Source organism: Thermothelomyces thermophilus, chromosome 5 (genome assembly GCF_000226095.1).
Source record: "Thermothelomyces thermophilus ATCC 42464 chromosome 5, complete sequence".
Lineage (NCBI taxonomy): Eukaryota > Fungi > Ascomycota > Sordariomycetes > Sordariales > Chaetomiaceae > Thermothelomyces > Thermothelomyces thermophilus.
The window spans coordinates 119,638-131,698 of NC_016476.1; the positions used below are offsets into that span (position 1 = coordinate 119,638).

Genomic DNA, 12,061 nt, shown 5'->3' on the forward strand with positions numbered 1-12,061 from the left:
ACGGGTCAGGGCCCTTCGAGGGGCCCAGAAACCATTAACGCCTACACAGCGGCGAGTAGTAGCGTAGTACAGGAGGAACTGGCGCAAGAGACCACTATATCGAGACCTCCCGGCAGGAACATGGGAAATCGCCGCAATCTTTGGACGACGGCGGCAAGACAAGCGATTGTGGATAATAGCATAGTGGAAACAGCACGAAATGCTCGCACTAGTGGACAGTGGAGTAGAGATGAACCTGATTTCGCCGACGCTTGTAAATCAGCTGCGGATACCCTGGAGAATGAAGCGGAAGCATAGCATAGTCAAAGGGCCATTTCCGACGCAATGGGTACGCAGAGAGACCGAACCGATCGACATCACTATGGCAGGAAAGACCACAGCAGTCGTATTTAGCATTATAGACATAGGCAATGACAAAGACATGATATTAGGGTTACCATAGCATGAAGATTACGACCCGGACATCAGCTAGAAGAATGGTGGCCACCTGCGACCCCGAACGGAGTCGTATTCGACCAGCGAGATGGGGAGCGCGCAAGGATCGCGAGCGGACGATGCTCAGGGGAAGGCATATCCTACGGATCCACCGCAAGAGACGGACAGTGGCAGGCAGACCACTACAGACTCTAGAAGAGGCGGCATAACGACATCGATATCGCGACAGGAAGAACAAGCTGAATCGCCAATAGCTGTTCTCTCCGTTGACGAATGTAGAGCACTGCAATTGGAGTAGTGGGTTGAGACAGGAGAAATCGCCAGCATCGCTATAGACAGAACCAAGTTCGCATACTACCAGAAAACCGAGAGACGAGACAAGACTAGAGAAGTACCAAAGGAATACGAAGGACACCTAGCATTCGAACCAAAGCATCTAGAAGGATTACCAGAATACGGCCTATAGGATCACGAGATCAAGCTTAAGGAAGGAGCATGACTGAAGTTCTTCAAGATTTACCATACAAGCCAGACGTAGAACGAAGAACTTAAGCGATATTTGGAGGAGAACCTTCGAAGAGGACATATCCGCCCGTCGACATCGCTAGCAGGCTACCCAATCCTGTTTGTGCCTAAGAAAGACGGAAAGCTACGATTATATGTCGACTATCGGCAACTCAACGAACAGACCGTGAAAAACCGATACCCGTTACCGCTGATCTCACGGCTCCGAGATCAGTTAGCAGGAGCCCAATATTTCACGCGTCTTGACTTGCCATCGGCCTACAACCACATACGGATCAAAGAAGGCGACAAGTGGAAAACGGCCTTTAGGACACCCTATGGCCACTACGAGTACCTTGTCATGCCATTTGGACTTACGAACGCGCCGGTAACGTTCCAAGCCCTAATTAATCAAGCTATCCGACCCTTTCTCGACAAATTTGCGGTATATTATCTCGACGACATACTTATCTTCTCCAAGACGATGGACAAACACCAGAAGCACGTGAAAGCAGTGCTAGACGCGCTGCACGCGTATAAGCTATCAGTTAACAAGGAAAAGAGCGAATTCTACGTCAGGAAAACGGTGTTTTTGGGATACGAGATATCCCCGGGACAAATCCAGATAGAACCTTCAAAGGTTGAAGCTATCAAGAATTGGCCACGACCGACGTCAGTCACGGAAGTACGAAGTTTCATCGGATTTACGAACTTCTACCGGATGTTCATCAGGAACTTTGGAGCGATCGCACGACCTTTGCACGAACTCACCAAGAAGAATGCTAAATTCCAATGGGAAGAACAACACGAGCAAGCATTCACGCAGATCCGCAACGCCATTACTAAAGACCTAGTACTGGTACTACCAGACCCTAAAAAGTCATTTGAGGTAGAAACGGACGCTTCAGACTACGCTATCGGAGGACAATTGGGACAACGAGACGAACAAGGGAAGCTATATCCTATAGCCTTCTTTTTAAAGAAGCTCGACGGACCACATCTTAATTACCTGATCCACGACAAGGAACTGCTTGCGATTATCGAAGCTTTTAAGGAATGGCGACCATACCTTAGTGGCACGATTGAACCGGTATAAGTGTATACGGATCACAAGAATTTACGATACTTCACGACGACGAAGGAACTTAACGGACGACAAATACGATGGGCAGAATTCCTCGCAGAATTCAACTTCGAGATCTGCTACAAGAAGGGCAAAGAAAACGTACGAGCAGACATCTTAAGCCGACGAACGGATCACACGGAAGGACGAACGGGAACGACACCACCGTTGTTCAAGGAACGAACAGACAGAACGCTATATCACGAAACGCAGATACCCGTAGAAGATGATCTACTTGACTCGTTCCTAGAATGCTATACAATCTTTCGAGAGGAAAGGATCAACGAGGCATAGTATCAAGCAGCACCCGGACCAGTGGTACCTGACGAAGTGGAAGAGAAAGATAGGAAACTCTGGTACCGAGGTAAGGCGTATATCCACGACAAAGATCAACAGCTATAGATGATTCGAGAACTCTACGAGTCAAAACTCGGAGGACACAAAGGAGTCACGAAGACTGTCGCACAAGTTAAGAAACACTACGACTTTCCACAGTTAACGGCACGGGTTAAGGAAGTCGTACGGAACTACGACATCTGTAATCGAAGCAAAACGGCACGATACAAGCTATATAGGCTACTTCAGCCACTACTAACAGCTGACAAACCATAGAGTTTAGTTACGATAGACTTCATTACGAAGCTGCCAGAATCTAAGGACATGGCCACAGGAGTAATCTACGACAGTATTCTTACTATAGTAGATTGCCTGACTAAGTGGGTATATTTCTTTCCCTACAAGGAGTCCTGGATAGCAGAACAGTTGGCAGACGTGATCTATCGGCAAGTTGCATCAGTGCATGCTTGGCCGCAAGAATGGATCACCGACAGAGACACCAAGTTCGCATCGAAGTTCTGGCAAGCGTTAATGCAACGATTAGGCGTTAATAGCAAACTGTCAACGGCATATCACCTACAGACCGACGGACAAACGGAGCGACTAAACCAAATCGTCAAACAGTATCTCCGTTCTTACGTCAACTACCAGCAAAATGACTAGGTCATACTGTTGCCAACAGCACAACTCACCTACAACACGACGCCAATAGAAACGACCAAAGTCACACCGTTCTTTGCGAACTACGGATACGAAGCAGACCTTAGGCAAGGACTAGAGGTCACAGTGCCAAGAGCAGTAGTCAAAGCAGAATAGATGTACGCACTATACGAGAAGCTCAAGAAGGAACTCGAGTTTGTCAAAACTAGAATAAAGAACTACTACGATAAACATAGGCTCGAGGGACCTCGCCTAGAGAGGGGAGACAAAGTCTACCTGATCGCACGAAACTTACGAACCAAACGACCAAGCACGAAGCTAGACTTCAAGAAGGTCGGACCCTTCGTTATCAAAGAACGAATTTCGACATCTAACTACCGACTATCGTTACCGTTATCTATACGACTACGGACGGATGTTTTTCATATTTCACTTCTCAAACCAGCACCAAAAAACGCCAAGGTTGCTACGCACATCGAAGCAGAAGACAAAGAGGAAGAATAGGACGTCGAAGAAATTCTAGATTCATATATTATTAACAGGGAACTATAGTACCTGGTCAAATGGCTTGATTTTAGACCAGAGGACAACTCATAGGAACCAGTCAAGAATTTAAACTGCCCTAAGAAACTAGAACAGTTCTACCAGCAGAATCCGGATCGACTAAAGGAAAACCCGGGACAGAACCAAAGACGGCGCCCCAGTCGATAGTATCGATGGCATCATTAATCTGTGACGAGGGCATAGTAGGCGTCTCTTGCCGCTTAACCTCCTCCAACTCGTCCAAGGTCGACAGACCACGCGCCACCATGTCGGCACCTTTCTCCACCAAAAACTCCTTCTGCTGACGAAGACGCCGGAGCCGCGCAAGCTTTTCGGACAACTCGCGCTAGGCTTCTTCCAGACGGCGTTAAGATTCATCTAGCTCAAGTTTAGCACGACGTTCAGCATCCTTGATACGACGCTGCTCCTAGAGAATGCGATCCACTAGAACGAACATCAGGAATCACATTTAAAGGAAAAAAAAAAAAAAGAAAAGGAGACGTGCTTATAGGAAGAAAGCGGTATGCCAGAGCCATCGCAAGAACGACCTCGACGAACGCAGGCTTCGTAACGCTTCGTACGCGCGATCATTTTGCAAACGAGGCCTTGCGACGCGCACCAAGAGCAAGGCATAACGACAAAACCGTTCTCAGCGATGTTCTAAGCAAAGGAAGCACGGTAACGTGCAGAATGCGACTTCCGTTTCTCTATCGGCATTTTATCAACATGGCGACCGTGACGCAGAAACAGGGAGAATACAGTACTCACAAGCGAAGGGTTATTAGCGCTATTTGAAACGGCCTAAGAGGGCTTTCGGGTCGAAAGCCTTGAAGGAGGGGCATCGTATCACGAATAAGCACATAGGCGGCCTGGCAGGCTGCAGCCAGGACGCGGGACATTCCGACAGCCAATCACTTGACGGACCAATCAGAAGATTATCACCGCCAAGACTAAGGTCTTCACTGGTGATAATAACATGTCACCGTCGACAACGTAGAATCACGAAGTGAAAGGAGAAGTGGTACTGGTGATAACTATTGAAGAAGGACAGACAATTGTATATATATAGCTAGCTAGTCACTCGTTATGGTGGACTCTGGGAGTTCACCAGTGGTAACAATCACAATCACAGTACTCATACCAAGCATTGCTGATTACTGTGAGAGACAACTCTAAGTGTTGTTGTAAACCCTTTGGCTTCACCGAATCCCTCAGACGACCCGCCTGCTTGTCCCGCCCAATCCACCTCCGTCTGGACCCTTTCAGAAGAAGTCTGAGTTGGGTTCGTCACAATAGAGAGAATAGCTATCGGCGGTTTGGCTCGTTCCTCCTATTATAATATTGATATTATTATACTGCCCCTTCTAGAGTCTGTAGTAGTCTATCTACCACTATCTATCTCTTATAGTAGATCTATAGGACATGCCTTCCCTTAAGTATCGTCTGCTTGTAATCCTTATACGCTCCCTATCTCGCTAGTCGAATACGACTCTGTTTAGAGTTATAGGTAGCTACTATTCTTCTAGCTAATGTCCGGGTTATAATCTTTATACTATAGTAACCCTAATATTATATCTTTATTATTACCTATATCTATAATACTAAATACGACTACTATAGTCTTCCTTACTATAGTAATATCGATCGGTTTAGTCTCCTTATATACCTATTATATCGGAAATGGCCCTTTGATTATACTATACTTCTGCTTCATTCTCTAGGGTATCTGTAGCTAATTTATAAGTATTAGTGAAATCAGGTTTATCTCTACTCCACTATCTACTAGTACAAGCATTTCGTGCTATTTCCATTATACTATTATCTATAGTCGCTTGTCTTGCTACTATTGTCTAAAGATTATAGCGATTTCCTATATTTCTACTAGGAGGTCTTAATATAGTAGTCTCTTATGCTAGTTCCTCCTATACTACGCTACTACTTGCTACTATACGGGCGTTAATAGTTTCTAGGCCCCTCGAAGGGCCCTAACCCATTTCCTAGGTTAGTGCTAACCTCTTCGGTTATTCGGCTAATAGCGGCTTTATCGATTATGCTCATTTCTATAAGCTATTAAATGCTTATAGCTTCCTACCATTAAGTCCGTTCTACTTTTCATCATATATACCATAGCTTCATCTAAAGCTCCCAAGTTTACGATTTCTTTTTGTCTATATAATAGAGGCAATCATTGCTCTAGCACGAGTCCTATATATCTCGTCCTATTCTGTAGTACCTAGGCTAGGCTTGTTTTGGAATTACTATGATGCCTTCTAGATCGTAGGCTTTGATCTTCTAGAGCAATTCGGCTACTCTATTTCCTATATCGTAGATCTATTCTATAGGGCAGAGGCTTCTGTCCTTATTTCTTTATTAGGTCGGCTAGTAATTGTTTTCGAATTTGTCGTAGAAGTAATATCGGCATTTATATACTATATACTAAAACTAGGGCACTTGCGTATATGCCTTATATCGAGGATATAGTTACGTAGCGTTGCCTAAGAGGTACTAGAATTCTTTCCCAAATCCTTCCTATTATATATAGACTATAGATACTCTAATGCTAAAGTAAGAGTATTTCTTCTAGTAGCTTTCCTATATATACTTATCTTTTCCGTAGTTCGTATATATAAACTAGTATTCTAGGTTCTATACGTCATTATTAAGTTACTAGTCATTAAGGTACTTAGTATAGCTATTAGGCCTATTATATATCATAGGCTGTTCTCCTTTAATAGTTTCTATAATACGTTAGAGTTCCCTTATTTTATCCCTCATCTTATCGCTTTACTAAATAAGTCGAGTCAATCGCCTATCCTATTTACGTAGTTCCGTATTAAGTTAGAAAACTTCATTACGGTACTATTCGATTCGTTCCTAGAGAAATAGAACATTAGGTCTAGGTCTTTCAATTCCTTAGGTATTAGTTATCTATAATCTATCCTACCTCTATATAACTATAAAACCCTACTACCTCAAGGCTAGAAGAATTGAAATTGGTAGTACGTATTCTCCTACTATATCCTATTTGGCAAGACCTATCTCTAGGTCTATAGTAACCAGTTCGGAGTATAGTGCTTATTCGTCTTTACCGTTACTATCGTGTCTAAGACTATCTATATCACTGCCCCTGTCTTCGTAGCTTGTAGCCGTTACTTCGATAACGTCTTTAGTAGTTTCGTTGATAGCTATAATTTCCTTTCTAAGGATTGCCTTCTACTCTTTCTTTAGGCTTCGATATTCCTACTTATAGTGCCCTTTCTTTCTATAGTTATAGTAGGTAATATTAGACTTGTCTTTGGTTATCTTCTTCTAGTCTTACTTCTACGCTATATCTATATCTATAGCTCTAGGGTATATTCTATATAAGGTACTAATATATGCTTGCTTTTTCTTATTATTAGCCTTAACTATAGTTCTATTTATTTGGCCTCGTTTTTGCTACTCCTATATATAGAGTCGATTATCGATTCTAATAGCCTATATAATATATTTATCTAAGGTCTTAGGCTAATCGTACTTATATAGCTTATCTTTAACCTTTTCCTTTAAGCCATTATAGAATGATTATATTAATATCTCATCGTTAAGCTAAGACTTAAGTATATCCTATCTAAACTATATAATATAAGAGGCTACTAACTTAGTCCATTAGAGATTAGCAAGTCCTTCTTATATATAAATCTTCTTATCTTTATTACTAAAAACCTTCTAAAGCTCTTCTTCGAAACGGTCATAGGATCAAAAGACTACCTATATAAACGTGTCTTAGTCATCTTCGTCTTCCCTAGTAAGGTAGTCATTCTATATAGGCTCGAACTATCTAAGTGCCTTACCCTCTAGTCTTATAGCTATATAGAGAACTTTAGCTTTATCATCTAGAAACTTGTTATCATTAAGCCGGAAATAGGATCAAAGGTTTATTAGGAATCCTACAAGATCCTCCTTAGTTCCTCTATATTTGCTAGGTAGTTCAATCTTAATACGGCTCGCTTTGGCGCCCTCGAGTGTCTTGATTTTAGCGTAGGCCTCGTTAACTAGCTTCTATAAGTGCTTTTTACCGTTCTCGAGTTCCTTAATTTAGGCTTAAGTAGCCTTGTCTCTCTAGTCCAACTCCTAGATCTGCTAATGGAATTAACCAAGCTAAGTAAGTAGCTATTCGGCCGTAACGTTAGTAGCTATGTCGATATCGAGGTCGAAGTTACCTCTATTCTAAATTATAATAGAACAAAGGGAGTAATAGCAACGTATAACGAACCTAACTTAGACTTCTTCTAAAAGGGTTTAGATAAAGGTAGATTAAGTAGGATAAGTAAGCAGGTTGTCTAAGGGATTCGGTAAAGCTAAAGGGTTTATAACAATACTAAAGTTATCTCTTATAGTAATTAGTAATGCTTGGTATAAGTACTATGATTATAGGGGGGGGGGTTACTATTACTAGTGAACTCTTAGAGTTTACCGTAACGAGTGACTATTTACATGTATATATAATCCTAGGATTACTAGTAGTCGTGGTGATCCTCTATACTAGCTTACCTGGCTTATGTTATAAGCTAGTGATCCTCTGCTAGGATTATTTCTTGCTAAGTGTGATCCTGTCCTAATTAGTCTATCATTCCTTTGGCTTGATTGGCCTGTTTGTGCCAGTGGCTTAGGCGGCATCTATATATATATTTCCGTGACACGGGCCGGGCCTATCTTCTAGGGCCTAGAGAAGCTTCTATAGGCCTTCGATAGGCTTATAGAGGCCCTCAAAGAGATAGCTACGGTCTCGGCCCTAGTAAAGAAGGCTAGTATAGGTAGTAAACGAGCTCGGTGGTAGACAAAGGAGGTTTAAGAGGCCTAGAAGAGGGCCAAGGAGGTAGAGAGGGCCTATAGGGGCACTCTAAACCCCTATATATAGGAAGTACTCCGGCAGGCCCTATAGGACTAGGCTAAGACCATCACGGCCGTAAAGACTAAAAGCTAGAGAGCTACGCTACGGGAGGTAATTAACCGGCCGGACCTGCTATAGAGGCTAGAGTAGTAGGCAAGGCTATAAAGCCACTTACTAGTTAACTCTCTAAAGCTCCTAGCCTTTGAAGGAAGGCTTATAACCTACTAATAGAAGGCTAAAGCACTAGCCGATAAGTTCTTTCCGAACCTAGAAGCAGACCTAGCAGATATTGACGACCTAGATCTAAACGACCACTAGGAGCCGAAGTTCGAAATAAGCTAAGGGGTCATGGTAAGCAAAGTTAGAGTAGTACTAGCTAGAGCGGCCCTATAGAAGGCCCTAGGGGAGGACCTCCTCCCTATAGGTCTATTAAAGGCCTATAGGTAGCCACTCTACTAGATACTAGCTATACTGGCCTTAGAAAGCCTACGGCTTAGCTATTTCCTAGCCTGGTTTAAAAGGGCTAAGATAGTAGTCCTCTACAAACCTAGCAAACCCCTATAGGCCTACTTTACCCTAGGTAGCTATAGGCTTATAGCATTCCTACTAATAGTAGGCAAGGTACTAGAGGCTATAGTTACCTAGAAGGTAACGGTTATTATAGAGGCCTATAGGCTTCTACTAGCTAAATAGATAGGTAATTAGGAACATAGGTCTATAGAACTAGCTATCTAGCTTGTTACGGCTTAGGTCTAGGAGGCCTAGAGGTATAAGGCAGCTACCTCCCTTTTATAGCTCGACATCTTAGGGGCTTTCGATACCGTTAACCATACCTAGCTACTAGCCACTTTATAGAGCCAGGGCTTCCTGAAGTGGTTAGTAGTCTAGGTCAGGAAGTAGCTATAGGATAGGGTAGCTATTCTTTACTTCGATAGCCAGGAAACGGAGAATATAGCAGTAAAGGCTAGGGTCCTATAGGGGTTACCCCTCTCCCCTATACTATTTATCCTTTATATAGCCTCCCTTTACCAAGCTATCCGCCAGGCCAGCCCTGCGGTCAGTTTGATAGGCTTTGCTAATAACACTAACCTCCTAGCCTTTAGGAAGGCCGAGGAGGCCTATAACGGTTAGCTATAGAGGGCCTAGAAGGCCTACCTCTAGTAGGCGGAGACCCGGGGTATGGCTTTTGCCCTGGAAAAGTACGAGCTTATCTACTTTAATAGGGGCCGGAAATAGTAGTCGTGACTGCTAGAGCTCCTACGGCCTAGAGGGGGTACTACTACTATAGCCCCTTCGAAGTCGGCCAGATTCCTCGGGGTCTGGCTAGACTAGAGGCTATAGTAGGGCCCTTACTATATAAAGGTACCTAAGAAACTAGAAACCTAGGAGTTCGCCCTAACTAGGCTTACTATAAAGACCTAGGGCCCCGGCCTCTTATAGGCCTATAAGGTCTATACTAAGTATATCTATAGTACCCTAGCTTATAAGGCCTCGAACTTCTATAAGCCTACCAAGCCAGGGGGTAAGCTAGAAGGCCCTGTTAAAGAGCTATTAAAGGCCTAATATAGGGCCCTTCGAGTAGTTACCAAGGCCTATAAAGCTACCCCTATCTAGTGCCTTAAAATAGAAGCCTAGGTACCGCCCTTCGACCTCTATCTTAATAAGAGGTTAGCTAACTTCGAAGCCAAACTCGACTAGCCGCTCCTATAGACTAGGGCAGGCCTAGGGGCCTCCTAGGTCTCTATAAGGGCCCTTATCTAATAGGCCTATAATAGGTTAAGCCAGAGGTTCTAGAAGAGGAGGGCTAGGGCGAGGGGCTAGGAGCCGAAGCCTATAGCCCTAGAAGTAGCAAGGTCGACGGTCCGGCAGTAGGTTTAGGAGGGCTATAAAGGGGGTCAACCCCCCCTATAAACCCTATAAAGAAGGCTATAGGCTATAGAACTAGCTATATTAGCTAGCTAGAGCAACCGGTAGAGGGCCGACCAAGCCGGTAGGAGAATATAGCGTATGTTAGACAAGGACCCTCCGTGCCTAGTTTTTACAGGGGAAGGCCTATAAAGGCACTAGGGCCTAACAAAGGCCTGGAGCTCCCTACTAGTACAGGCCTATATAGGGGCTATTAGCCTCCGTGACTTCCTTTTTAGGATTCAAGTCCCGGGGGTTAGTACCCCCTACTATGCCTATAGCTAGGGGAGGGAAACTGTAGAGTACCTAGTCGTATAGTACCTAAACCTACCAAGAAGCCGAACGTAGAAATCCTGGGAAATACGGTCGTAAAGGGACCTAGACCTCGTTTTACAGGGTATAGGGGCCTGTAACCATCGTTTGGCAAGGAGGGTTCTACGGTGGCTAATAGACCTAGGGAGGCTCCTGGAATATTACCTTGTAAGAAGGCTAGACCGGGAAGAAAGGCCTCTTTAGGGCCATTCTAGCCACTTCTCCTTTTCTTTATAGTGTATTAGTATTCTAGATCAGGCATTAAAGGAGGGATAGAGGTTTTTATCTAGCCTATTAGGCACGGTTTCCTTTGTATATAACTAGAGAGGCTCCGGCATACTTATTAGTATAATAGTATAGGACTAATAATAATAATAATAATAATAATATTTACCTAGGCAGACTTTATTAGAGATTCTAGGAAATCTAGGAGGCTAGTTTTAAATACTAAAATATTATAGTAGGATTCGAAAAGACTAGTCTTTTTCTACTAAACCGATATATTATAATAGACTAGATTAGAGAGAAAGTATTATCTAATATAAGCATTAGATATCTTACTATAATTCTTAATAATAAGTAATGGATATATATAAAAAAAGGTATTTACTATATTTAAGAATAGTATCTTTAGCTTTTTAGTTTATTAATATAAGAACACTTTTAGAATATTATATTAATAGTTAATAAGGGTTAGCTAATATATAAATATCTTAATAACTTTACTAAGGATAAAAGAGCCTATCTAGCTATACTATCTATTAAGAAAATATAAGGCTAACTTAGTAAGCTAATAGGAGAGATTATAATAAGTATAACTATCTAGTAAATTTAATAGTTTTAGGAGATCTAAGCTTAGAAGAGCGCTAAGGCAATTCGAGATACTAGCTAAAAAGCTACCTATATTGCTATTAAGTAGATTAAATAAGAGTATAAGGAAGAATATAAAGTCTAGAAAAGGTACCTAGAAAATAAGATTCCTAGTACTAATAAGTATCGCCTTTATATAGTAACCTTTACTAAATTCTTAGAATAGACTAATAAAAATAACTATCTTCTTCTTAATAATAAGGACCTTCTCTAGGTTCTACCAAAGGAACGTTAGCCATTGGTATTCTTTAACTTTAGAGATAGAAAAGAAGTCCTAATCCCCTAGTTAGCTAAGCTATTATTAGAAGTCAAACTCCTATCCCCTAAACGTCCTAAAATATGGATTAATAGTATATCTATAATGTTAATTAATAATAGTAACGATGATAGATTTGACTTTATAGATAGTAAAGATAGGTAGGAAGAGGATGTCAAGTTACTATCTCTATCTAGGGGTAAGAAGGAGTCTCTATATATAGCTATTATTAAGGATATTAGGA

At 42.3% G+C, this 12,061-nt stretch overlaps 1 protein-coding gene across 1 annotated transcript; it reads right to left on the bottom strand.

The window, feature by feature from the left end:
* Window positions 1–3,570: 3,570 nt before the first annotated feature.
* MYCTH_2307892 (uncharacterized protein) lies at window positions 3,571–4,352 on the bottom strand. The gene is made up of 2 exons (XM_003664714.1): window positions 4,107–4,352; window positions 3,571–3,979 (listed from the first exon to the last, which is right to left on the bottom strand). The coding sequence occupies exon 2, from the start codon at window positions 3,867–3,869 to the stop codon at window positions 3,681–3,683; it is 189 nt and encodes a 62-aa protein (XP_003664762.1). The 5' UTR covers window positions 3,870–3,979; window positions 4,107–4,352; the 3' UTR covers window positions 3,571–3,680.
* Between the last annotated feature and the right edge of the window lie 7,709 nt (window positions 4,353–12,061).

Excerpts from the sequence above, each read along its gene's own strand:
- MYCTH_2307892 (XM_003664714.1), bottom strand. The coding sequence starts at position 3,869 with ATGGTGGCGCGTGGTCTGTCGACCTTGGACGAGTTGGAGGAGGTTAAG.